This window comes from Cherax quadricarinatus, chromosome 1, assembly GCF_038502225.1.
Source record: "Cherax quadricarinatus isolate ZL_2023a chromosome 1, ASM3850222v1, whole genome shotgun sequence".
NCBI classification, from domain to species: Eukaryota; Metazoa; Arthropoda; class Malacostraca; order Decapoda; family Parastacidae; genus Cherax; species Cherax quadricarinatus.
This window is the reverse complement of record NC_091292.1, coordinates 94,065,386-94,077,833: the sequence shown is the minus strand read 5'-3', so window position 1 is coordinate 94,077,833 and position 12,448 is coordinate 94,065,386. Positions and strand designations below refer to the sequence as shown.

The following is a 12,448-nucleotide window of genomic DNA, read 5'->3' as shown; positions in this document are numbered from 1 at the left end:
ATTGGCCAGAAATTTATGAAATTTAGTACAGCAAAGTGTCTGAAATACTTTATAAGTTTCACTAATATGCTTTTATAAATGTGTACATTATAAGAATCGGCATCTAGTTATCTTCAATACATTTTAGCACATTTGCACTGAAATGGGTAGTCATCTCTTCCAGATATATGAGATGTACAACAGTAAGCTTAATGGACATAACAAAGTTTATGATGAATGAGAGACCAGTGAAGATTTACAATAACATAGTGGAATGCAGAATGGAAAAAAGTGAGCTCAAATATATCAGAATAGTTAGCTCTCAAGTTAAAGGAAAATCAGAATGCAACATGAGTGAGATTTATATACCACAAACAAAAAAATATATGGCCAATGAAAAAGGAAGAATCAACAAGTCAACTTAGTAAACAAAGTGTATAAAAATAAAGCATTTGTACATCATAAAAGTCCTCAGATACAATCAGCAAAATAGTGCATTTCCTTTTTTTCTTTTTAATAACTTCCAGGAGCCCATTTTAATGCTGCACAATAATATTCAGTTAAAAGCTTTTAACTACTATCAAACTAGAAAAGTTTTATAACAAGATTAAATAATATTAGTTTTGATTCTTTGAAGCAATAAATATAAGAGTTTTGTTTAATGAATTAGGCTCAAATAATGATATAAGTTATCATCAACAGCAAAATACATGAAGCACACTAATATTTAATACATGTACATGGAGATAAATCTACAGTGAATACCGCTGAATGAAATACATATGTAATAATAAACGGTTAGAAACATACCACCTGCGATATAGGTGAATTGGTCTTCCTCTGTGTGATGAAATTATCCAGCTTCCACGCATTCATATTGTCCTCTTGTGGCTGAAGTAATGGGAATATCTTAATGAAAGATTGATAAATGCAGATATATGTAGGAACAAATTTACACATATAAAGCAATGAATAAAAATAAATAAACAGGTTGGTAGACAGTAACCACCCTAGGAGGTACTACTGTACTGCCAAATGAGTTTAAGACAGAAACCTGTATTTGTTTTACATGATGGTAGGAGTACTGGTGTCTTTTTTTCTGTCTCATAAACAAGCAAGATTACCAGTATATCTTGCTACTTTTACTTACAATTAGGTAACACTAAACATAAATGTACACATTTATGTATACACACTTGTCTGAGTTTTCTTTGATTTTTTTCTTAATAGTTCTTGTTCTCATTTACCCTTCTGTACAACTTATTAAATGTAAAATGAAGAAACTAAATTGAAACGTTTCATCTTTCTCAGGTCACCCTGCATCGGTGGGAGATGGCCAGCATCTTAAATTCATACATATCTGTCAAATATATATAAATATGGCATATTCATATGCATATTTTTCAATAACTATTTCCTACCAAAGCAAGGGTGACCCAAAGAAGAAAACACATTCACCATTATTCGTGCAAATACTGTCTCTGCAGAAGTGTGTTGATTTCAAAATATTGAATAATTTCTGACTACATGTAATATTCCCACCTTTGCTTCAAAGTGCAGGCATTACCCTTCTCACTTTCAGGACTTAGTCCAACTAACAATTTTTCCTGCACTCTGAAGGAGGGGTGGGGATAGTGCAATTCACAGGATTATCTAAACTGTGAAATTACAATGTTTCTGGCAAGAGACCAAATGAATGAATGACAGCAAATGCATTTCCTTTTTTTTTGGGGGGGGGGGGGTCACCCTCCCTCCCTTGATACAGTAGGGCCCCACTTATATGGCAGGTTAGGTTCCAGGCTACTGCTGGAAAGTGGACATCACTGGAAAGCAAAATGCCATCTTTTCCACGTCGTCGTAAGCTCCTCTCTTCTATGTGCGGGTTATTTGTGTAATATTTAGTCAAGGGATTCAGGGAAACTGGTTATTTTTGTATAGCTGGACTTGAGTCCTGGAAATGGGAAGTACAATGCCTGCACTCTACAGGAGGGGTTCAGGATAATAACAGTTTGGAGGGATATGTTGTGTATCTTTATACGTATATGCTTCTTAACTGTTGTGTTCTGAGCACCTCTGCAAAAACAGTGATTATGTGTGAGTGAGGTGAAAGTGTTGAATGATGATGAAAGTATTTTCTTTTTGGGGATTTTCTTTCTTTTTGGGTCACTCTGCCTCGGTGGGAGACGGCCGACTTGTTAAAAAAAAAATATACACAATATATATATATATATATATATATATATATACAGGAGGGGTTCAGGATATTAGCAGTTTGGAGGGATATGTTGTGTATCTTTATATGTGTATGCTTCTAGACTGTTGTATTCTGAGCACCTCTGCAAAAACAGTGATAATGTGCGAGTGTGGTGAAAGTGTTGAATGATGATGAAAGTATTTTCTTTTTGGGGATTTTCTTTCTTTTTTGGGTCACCCTGCCTCGGTGGGAGACGGCCGACTTGTTGAAAAAAAAAAAAAAAAATATATACATGTATATATTTTTTTTTTTTTTTTTCAACAAGTCGGCCGTCTCCCACCGAGGCAGGGTGACCCAAAAAAGAAAGAAAATCCCCAAAAAGAAAATACTTTCATCATCATTCAACACTTTCACCACACTCGCACATTATCACTGTTTTTGCAGAGGTGCTCAGAATACAACAGTCTAGAAGCATACACATATAAAGATACACAACATATCCCTCCAAACTGCCAATATCCCAAACCCCTCCTTTAAAGTGCAGGCATTGTACTTCCCATTTCCAGGACTCAAGTCCGACTATATGAAAATAACCGGTTTCCCTGAATCCCTTCACTAAATATTACCCTGCTCACACTCCAACAGAAGAAGCTTACATTAACATATTTTAAATTAGCAATAGAACTAGGCATTAAAAAACAATAAAAAGTAAAATACACAAAAGGTACACTCATTACTTACCTTAAAATATTTGTAGTCTTAATGTAGGATGAGAGGTGAGTAGTCTTTATTGTAAGATGTCAAGTGTAAGAGGTATGGTAGCCAGCCAGGCCACCTCACCCTCACGTAATATACTATGACATTTAAAGCACCCGAGTGATAAAATGCATATACAGTACACTCACTGCTTACCTTAAAATAAATGAGAGAGAGAACGAGTAAATGAGCGAGGAGAGAGAAACGGAGAACATAAACAAGCAGATGAATGCATCTGGTTTTGGTTCATACATGTTCATCTACACATAACATCTTTTATGTATTTTAATTTATTCTACTATTGGGTGTATCTATCATGTTCATATGTTACCTAACATATTTATTATATAATTTTGAAAAAAATATAGGTGGATTAATGAAAATTTTATATTAACGTAATATACGACATTTAATGCACCTCAGATTGGTATTGATTATTATCATTATCATTATTAATATAGCATCAAGACTAGTAAGACACTCTCAGTGATTTTAATGTATGCCACAACCATCATATCTCCTTTCGAACCCCCACGACAAATTGGTGACAGCAGTGTGGGCGTAAAATTGCTAATTACGCCGATGCACAGATAAATTCTCTCAGCCAACGACGGAGATTTTGTGTGGCCAGTAGGCCGACCTAGCCAAGCCGATACCCAAGTAAGTGTCTACCAGCCCTCTGCACTATTTACTGGTCAGTCTCTGTGTATTAGTGTTTATCTTGCTATTTGCATTACCTCCGAGAGGTTGACCCGGGTTTGCAAATTAAGCCAAGCCAGCAAGCCAGTCTGTGGTGGGGAAGTCAGCCCAAGCCCAGTCCAGTCAGCCTTACACCATCCAGCCTTGCCTGCCAAGCCAGCTTTCCACCCTTGCTGTGTTCATTGTTACAAGTTATCAAGCCAGTCTGTGTGAAGGGTTAAGCCAAGCCAGCCAGCAACTAACCCAGGTGACTAACCCATTACTCAAACAAGCCACATGGGAATAGTCTTCTTCATCGCTCTGTGCTTCAAGTTCCAAGCCATTCTGTGTGTTTTATCATCCCTGTGGTGCTGTGGTATTTTGTGGGTTTGTTTTTAAGCCAGCCGGCTTAGAATATTTTCATGCCTAGTGCGGGTGTCCCGAATGTGGCTTACGCCGTTCATCCCATAGGCCCAGTCACCACACTGTCTCTCACCACCGCGCTGCCTCAACCACCCACCTCACCCACTACCACTGTTTTTGTACCCTTACCACGGGTTCTAGCACCATATTTTTACAGACCACATAGGGGGTCAAGAGCCAGGTGTGTTCCGTCATCAGTTTGCGCCATCGTAAAAGCCTCCTGTGTGCGTTCATCGTCGATTTAAGCGCAAATTCTTCCATCATGTGTGGAGAGTAGTCAAGAACGCCGCCAACCATGACACTCCACCACCATCCTCATTCTACAATGTCGCTACAGTGTTAATGAATAATATTTTTTTATAGAGACATTTGCGTGTGTTGAGACAATTTTCTTGACTGATTTCTTAGTGACATTCAGTGACTTGATCAGTGTTCATTATATCCTGTTTGCAATATTTTTTTTCTCTGTCTTCAGCGTTAATTTTCGTGCTTTATTTATGTCTGTTGTGTTGTGTTCATTTTTTTTTATATATATACTTGAAGTAAGTACTTTAATGTTTTTCCTTGTTGTGTGCAATATATAAGCAGTATAAACTTGTGTTAACACTTCACAATTATCTTGCTTTCACAGTATTGCAGTGAAGTAATTCAGTAATTTATTATCTTATATTCTGCATCACAACTCAGTGTTGTCTCGGTTATTTTTGTTTTTTCTTCCTCCCAGCATTTGTGTATTCTTGCTGTTTGTTTTCATTCATTTGCCATTTTACTTTTTTTCTCTGTGTGTTGAACATTCTTGTGTTAATTCTTTTCATTTAGCCAGTGCCTAATTTGTCTTATCTCCACAGACAATAGTGCCATTATTTTGTTGAAGCAAGACAATTATTTCCCATTTTTTTTGCCAACACAAGACCATATTGCAAGAAAATTCTTGTAGTATTGTGCATATATTATTATGTTGTGTTCTGCATCACTGTAAGTGTTCAAACCTTTTTGTTTTGTGTTTTTGCATCTATTATTTTTCATATTTCATTGAACAAATTCACTCTTAGTGCAATTTTTTTTAAATTCTTTTAAAGTAAATCATTCTTTTGTTTGTTCAATAAGTGTTTGCTTAAGCTGCAGTTAAGAGTTAAAGTGTTCAATCAGTTCATTCCTTGATGATATTTTTTTTTTCTTGTAAACTGCATTTTCTTGTGTATTTTTTTTTATTATTGCAATACTGACTCATTTTACAATAATTCTTGTGTAAAAATTGTGCTGCCATTAATTTTTTTTCTTTCAGAAATTTTTATGTAGTGTTGTGCAGTACTTTTGATTAGAAATTATTTGCAATATTGCTACAGTTTATTTCAGTGCAGTTTCATATGCCCTGTTTTGTGCATAATATTTTATTCTTGTGTGTCATTTTATTTTTTTAGATAGAATTGCTTCCCTGTCTGTTTTAATTTTGCACAAGATTTGTTGATCCCATTTTATCATTTATTGTTGAATTTCTTTATTAAATTGAGAGTAAAGACAACTCACTGTGCCATTAATTCAATTTAAAGTAAATTTGAGTAAATTTGATTTGAGTAAAGTGCAATTTCTCTTGATTTTCAAAGTGTTGCTTATCCATTTAAGTGTTTCATGTGAGTTCTCCTTGCTTACAGTGTGACTTACTTTTTTAAATAAGTAATTTCTTCCCATTTAAGCTTATTGTGTCATTCTCTCTATTTTTCTTGCCTTTATATCCTTGAGTAAGTTCCCTGAGAAGATGTCCCAGTCACTTTTGCTTGCTTACTTAGTGCATCATGCCAGTCAAAGTCAATATGAATCAGTCCACAGTACCAATATTCCGTTACTGACTGAAAGACAGTACCTAGCTAGACAATGTTTTTCTCACAGCTTGTATCTGAGATTTGTTAAAGTGCTGCAAAATGTGAAGTTCAGATTAAGCTCCTATAGATTTGTTCATTACTTATTAACGTAGCCGAGCGGTCAGGCACTAGTAATACTGTCACTCCTGTCTGGATTCCAACCACAATATCGTGCACGCAGAATAGTGTACAGTTACTTTGGGTTTCAGAGGAACCTCAGACAACCCTGGGTGCTGAGACTATCCCTGCAATGGCGACTTGTGCAAGTATTCGTTCCTTCCCAGGGGACGCTTTGAGAAGAACTTTACTTGCAATGAGTTATGCCATCTCTTGCTGATGCCACAAGCCGTTGCAGAAAGACGTTTCTGTGGCTAGTGTACTCACTTGAGTGTTGCTGTCGTCCCTGTGTTCCAGATGGTGATGCCATCCTCGTTGACAGTAATTCGTGCAATGTAAGAAGTTGTTTCCTGAGTAACTTTCTCATGTTGTTAACGTTTGTAAGTGTAGTTTCTTTATAGCTGTGTGCGACTCAGACTGAATATCTGTATTGTTGACTGTGTTCATTTCTTTTCCCCTGTGCTTGCAGTGAGAGATAGTAGATCCGTTCTCCCTTGCTCATATCGCGTGTTATAGTGTTACTTTTTTCAACCGGGGAGAGTCGTCCACTCCACCGAGTTTGTTCATTCCTCCAGTAAGAAAGATCCGTTTCCATGTGGTCTGGTGTGATTCGATTCCTTCTCTAGGAAGATCTTATTCTGACTGTGAAGCCACCAGCACCCACTAGTGACTTTGTCATGAGCCAAGAATTACTGTATCAAACAGCCAAGTTGAGTACTCCTAGCAGAAGAGCATATCAGTTAGTAATTCCTCAGTCACTAGTAAATGTAGTTGTATCTTTTGTAGATACTTGTTTAGATCTCCCTCAGTCAAGGCATGTGTTAGCCATTGCAAAGGAATTCGATCCTCCCAGAGATAACCATTCTGCATATGTAAATCTTACCCTTGCAGAGTTGGATTTAAATGTAAATAGCCTGTATAATTAGATGTCCGAGATGAATGAAATTGTCAACTGTGTGTTTTATTAGCTGATCAGTTTTTCAGAATTTTTTTGTGTTCACGTTCCCTCCGAATTCTGAGAATTTAGCAGTACTGATCTGTGCGTGCCAGATTTGCCTTTGCTGTTCTTATAATTCGTAATGAATTACGTTAAAACTCATTACGTTAATACCCATTACATTAATACCCATTACGTTAACACCCATTACGTTAACACCCATTACGTTAACATCCATTATGATACAATCCATCAGTTCTAAGTTACATATGTCTTTGTTATTGTATAGAATCAGCCTAGAGCCACCTGCCTGTTCAGCCTATAGCATAGTAGTGTATGTCGAGACGACATATGTAACATGACCGAGCTGTCAGCATAGTTGCTGATCCCCTACATGTGTTGTATAGCTTATCTGAGTATCATAGTACAATCCACATGTTTTATATATATGATCCCTTTTGCTAGGCCTAGGGACTAGTTTGTGATGTCACTTGATGCACATGTGTACGTGAGTACCTCTGTAACTTCCTCAGTCCACGCATAGGTCTACCAGGCAACGCACGGCAAGTTGGGCTCCCTTACCACAGTCTGACAATATATAGTGTTACCATCCACAAGTGTGTTTATCTTCAACCATCATATCTCCTTTCGAACCCCCACGACATAGGTACATACTAAAATCATTAAGAGTGTCTTGTTAGTCTTGAAGATGCCATATTAATAATGATAATAATACATAATACATCACTCTGAGGCACATTAAATGTTGTATAAAACGTTAATATATAGACATTTTCGCTTAACCCATCTATGTATTTTTTTCAAAATTTTATAATAAACATGCTATGATAAATACACCCACAGTAGAATAAATTAACATAAATATGAGATTTTTTCCAGTCATCTTGTCGGGGTGTCGGAAAGAAAATTATTCCTTTCATATTCCTTTACTCAGAGCATCATTCCTTCTAAAAATGGTGTGTTACATGAGAATGGGTGTGTTGCTCTTTACTGTACCAATGTGGAGACAACTTGTACACAGTGTAAGGTGTTTGTATTATGATCTGTTTGTTTACACATTCTGCAGCTCTGTCCTCTCTCATTTACCCGTTTTCTCTCTCTCTTGTTTATTCGTTTTTATCTCATTTACTTACCTCTCACCCTACATTAAGACTACAAATATTTTAAGGTAAGTAATGAGTGTACTGCATGTGCATTTTATCGCTGTAGGGCGCTTTAAATGCCTAGTATATTATATGTGGGTGGGTTGGCCAGACGGGCTACCATACCTGACTTTCTACATATAAATACAGTGGAACCCGGAATATCAGCCGTAATCCGTTCCAGAAGGTCGGCCTGAATTCGAAAAGGTCTAAATTCAAAGCAATATTTCCCATAAGAATTAATGTAAATACAATTAATCCATTCCAGACACCCAAAAATAATAATAAAAAAACATATTTTGTAAAGTTTAACTATAGTTTTATAAACACAAAACAATGACAATTACATATAAATGAATACAGTGGACCCCCGCTTAACGATCACTTCCCAATGCAACCAATTATGTAAGTATATTTATGTAAGTGCATTTGTACGTGTATGTTTGGGGGTCTGAAATGGACTAATCTACTTCACAATATTCCTTATGGGAACAAATTCGGTCAGTACTGGCACCTGAACATACTTCTGGAATGAAAAAATATCGTTAACCGGGGGTACACTGTATTTAAATCGTTATTCCATACCTGTATTGAAGACTTGTTGGCGTATGAAAGACAGGGAGGAGGGGAGAGAGAGGAGGAGAGGTTATTGGTTGGAAGGGGAATCCCCCTCCATAAGGACTTTAGGTATCAAGTCCTTCTCTGGGGTTACTTCCCTTCTTTGTTTTTAAATGGCACTAGGACCAGCCTGAGTGTCACTGGACCCCTGTCGCACAAAAAAAAAAACTGTCCAGAGAGGTCTGTTTCTGGTACCTTTTAAGATCTGCCTGAAGTGGGCCAAGGTTTTATCACTAAGCATGTTGCAGATATGGCTTGTTTCAGCTTGGTTAGGGTGATATTTCTCAGCAAAAACTTGCACCCTACTTCACATTGCACAAATCTCCTTAATCTCTGAAGAAGACACCTCCTTCCCTCTCTCTTCCTCCTCCTCTGAAGCAATTTCTTCAGCTGTGGTCTGTTGCTGTTCCAGTTGAAAGTGTTGCAGCTCTTCAGTGGTTAGCTCTTCCCTGTGATCCTCCACTGACTCTTCCACATCCTCGCCACTCACATCCAACCCCATGGACTTCCCCAAAGACACAGGCACAGGGTCATCAGGGTCAGCCTCAAACCTTTCAAAATCCTCTGGAGGACACATTCTGGCCACAATTTTCTCCAAGAAGAGTTCAAAGTCCTGGAAGTCACTCCTTGCCAAGCCTTACCTATAAGGCTTATGCAGTTGTAGATACTGAATTGATTCCTCCAGAACTCTCTTAGGATCAATTCAGTGTCCGAGGTCACTTCAAAGCACCTTGAAATACTGCTTTTGTGTAGAGTTTTTTGAAGTTAGAAATGACCTGCTGGTCCATGGGCTGGATGAGAGAAGTGGTGTTAGAGGCAAGAACTGTTATAAAACTGAAATCCCTAGACAATTGGTCTACCAAGTTTGGAGGATGAGCAGGAGCACTGTCCATTACCAGGAGGCAATTGAGTGGCAATTAATTTTCCTGTAGGTATTTTTTCATACTCAGGCCAAACACTTCATGGACCCAGTCAATGAAAATTTGCCTTGTGACCCATGCCTTACTGTTAGCCCTCCACATCACACACAACATTGTTTTTCTTGAACATTCTGGGATTTTCAGAGTGATACACCAGTAAAGGCATCACTTTGAAATCCCCACTAGCATTAGCGCAGAACAAAAGAAGTTAGCCTATCCTTCATAGGCTTGTGTCCAGGAAGTGCCTTTTCCTCCTGCACGATATAGGTCCTCTTTGGCATTTTCTTCCAAAAGGGGCCTGTTTCGTGACAACTGAACACTTGTTGGCGGTGCAATTCTTCAGTCTCTATGTATCCCTCGAATTCCTGCACAAATTTTTCAGCCACATGTTTGTCTGAACTTACAGCCTCACCATGCCTTACAACACTGTGTATGCCACTACACTTCTTAAATCTGTCACAGCAGCCTCTGCTGGCCTTAAATTCACTAACAGCACTAGTTCCAGGCATTTTCTTTACAAGATCCGCATGCAACTGTTTTTCTCTAATCCACAACAACTTCTCCACATCTTCCTTTGTTTGTGATCTCTTTTTCGTTAACTTGTTTACCCGTTTCACCACATCAGCTTTCTTGATTTGTTCTTTTTTTTGCCATGATATAAGTGACTGTTGATTTGGATTTCCCATACATCCTGGCAAGTTCTAGCACTCGAACACCACACTCATATTTTTCAATAACTTCTTTCTTAAATTCTATTCTGTTTCTCACTTTCTTTACCAAAGGGCTGGCACTAGGAACTTTCTTTGGGCCCATGGTGGCTTATTCCACAGTCACACTTAATAAACAAGCACAAAACCCAATGGATTTTAAGGAAATGTTTGGATGTATGTGCAGAGTATATGCTCATTCACCGAAAGACACAAGAGAGGCTGACTCACCTACGCAGCGGCGTTCCGGCAGGAGGCGGGCTGACGCATATAATACAGCTGATTTATGAAGTACCGGTCAAAATATGGAGCAAAATTTCAGCCCAAAGACTGGCCTAAATACGAATCGGCCGATCAACGCAGCAGCCGATATTCGGGGTTCCACTGTACTATTCACCTTGCACCCTATATTACGACCATTAGGACCACAAATATTTTAAGGTAAGTAATGAGTGAATACTACATGCATCTTATGGTTCTAGGGCGCTTTAAGTGTCGTAGCATATTACCTGTGAGTGGGTTGGCCTTGTGGGCTACCATACCTACCACACCTGACTTCTTACAATAAACACTACTCACTTTTCACCCTACATTATGACTACAAATATTTTGAGGTAAGTAATGAGCGTACTGTGTGTGTATTTTACTTTTTATTGTTTTTTAATGCCTAGTTCTATTGCTAACTTACATATGTTAATGTAAACTTATTATCTGGCATTTTTAACCCTTAAACTGTTCAAACAAAGATCTATGTTGACGTGCGTAGTGCTCCGAACGTAGATCTACGTCCAATATTACGTGCTTTCAAATGGAAAAAATCAAGGTCGGAGCACTACGCACATCAATGTAGATCTACGTTTGGACAGTTTAAGGGTTAAGGGGAAACAAATGCCATTCCGCTTTCTGCCGGTAGTCTGGAACCTAACCTGCTGTATAAGTGGGGCCCTACTGTACTTGAAAATTTGAAAAGTTTCCACACATAATGGAGAGACACAGTACTCAGGGAGTGCGGTGACCATATTAGAATGTCAGGTGGGGGGAGCCGTCTAGGGAGTTTTGGTTATAATGTGAAATGTTCGTATTAGCGGAACACCATAAAGCGGGGCCCTACTGTATATCTTTATACCTTCGATGAGTTCTGAGAGTCTTCCTACTCCCAGAACCTGGCCTTGGGCCAGGCTCATCTGTGGGAGATTTCTGATATATTAAAAAAAAAAGTACAGTAAATGTACTTGAATAAAGGTAACTTCACATACAGCTTTTTGATCTAGATACGTACTGTATTAACATTTTCCTATTTGAATTAGATACATCTTAGAGCAGTGCCTAAACTGCTTTGACTCACCTTAGGGGAGTACTCTGGTTGGTCATCATCAGACGTATTATTGGAAGACACATCTGAATCATCACTGGTATCGTCTGAAGAGGATGATTCTTCTGAAGTCTTTGGTGAAATTGGTGACAGTGGGGGGATGGAGTTTGAAGGTGCCCCTATAGAAGACTGTAGCTGGCTAGCAGGAGTACCAAACTGGGCCGAGTTAGACACTGGCCTGTTATTTACTAATGCACCACTCCTTGCCTGCTATGTAAAGTACAATAATAATACAATAAGTTAGGAGTACCAAGATGGGTCAAGCTAGACACTGTCTGCCATTTACTATACCTTTCCTGTTATATAAAGTACACTTACAATATAGAACAATACATAAACATGAGAAAATATCTGAAGGTTTCAAACATAATTACATTTTCTCAACCCCAAAATATTACAATGATAAATTAAAAATATGAAAGTACATAACATGCAAAATATTTTCATTTTAAACTTATGTCAATAAGTTACTGTACTATCACTGTTCTACCATTAAATAAAAGTTATCAAAGCAGCTAAAAAATATATAAATAACTTTAATCACTTAAAAGCAAATGACTGCTATTATATACTATATGTACTGTAGTTAATTACCATGTCGTCATCGCTGTCCTCAGAGAGAATGAGTTCATTGGCATGACTTTCATCACTGAAATGAAGGAAATATTATCCATGACCATTTCCCTTTGATTCACTCTAAATAAAAATATTTCAAAACTAACTAT

The 12,448-nt window shown here is 37.8% G+C and overlaps 1 protein-coding gene across 6 annotated transcripts in view; it reads right to left on the bottom strand.

Moving 5' to 3' along the window:
- Nucleotides 1-12,448, bottom strand: part of lilli (AF4/FMR2 family member lilliputian) — a 470,466-nt gene that overhangs the window by 131,236 nt on the left and 326,782 nt on the right. For all 6 annotated transcript variants that reach the window (XM_070084351.1, XM_070084359.1, XM_070084377.1 and 3 more), the window contains 3 exons: nucleotides 12,318-12,372; nucleotides 11,697-11,933; nucleotides 790-870 (listed from right to left, as the gene is read on the bottom strand). In XM_070084351.1, coding sequence (XP_069940452.1) covers nucleotides 790-870; nucleotides 11,697-11,933; nucleotides 12,318-12,372 — 373 coding nt within the window. The remainder of the gene's footprint in view (nucleotides 1-789; nucleotides 871-11,696; nucleotides 11,934-12,317; nucleotides 12,373-12,448) is intronic.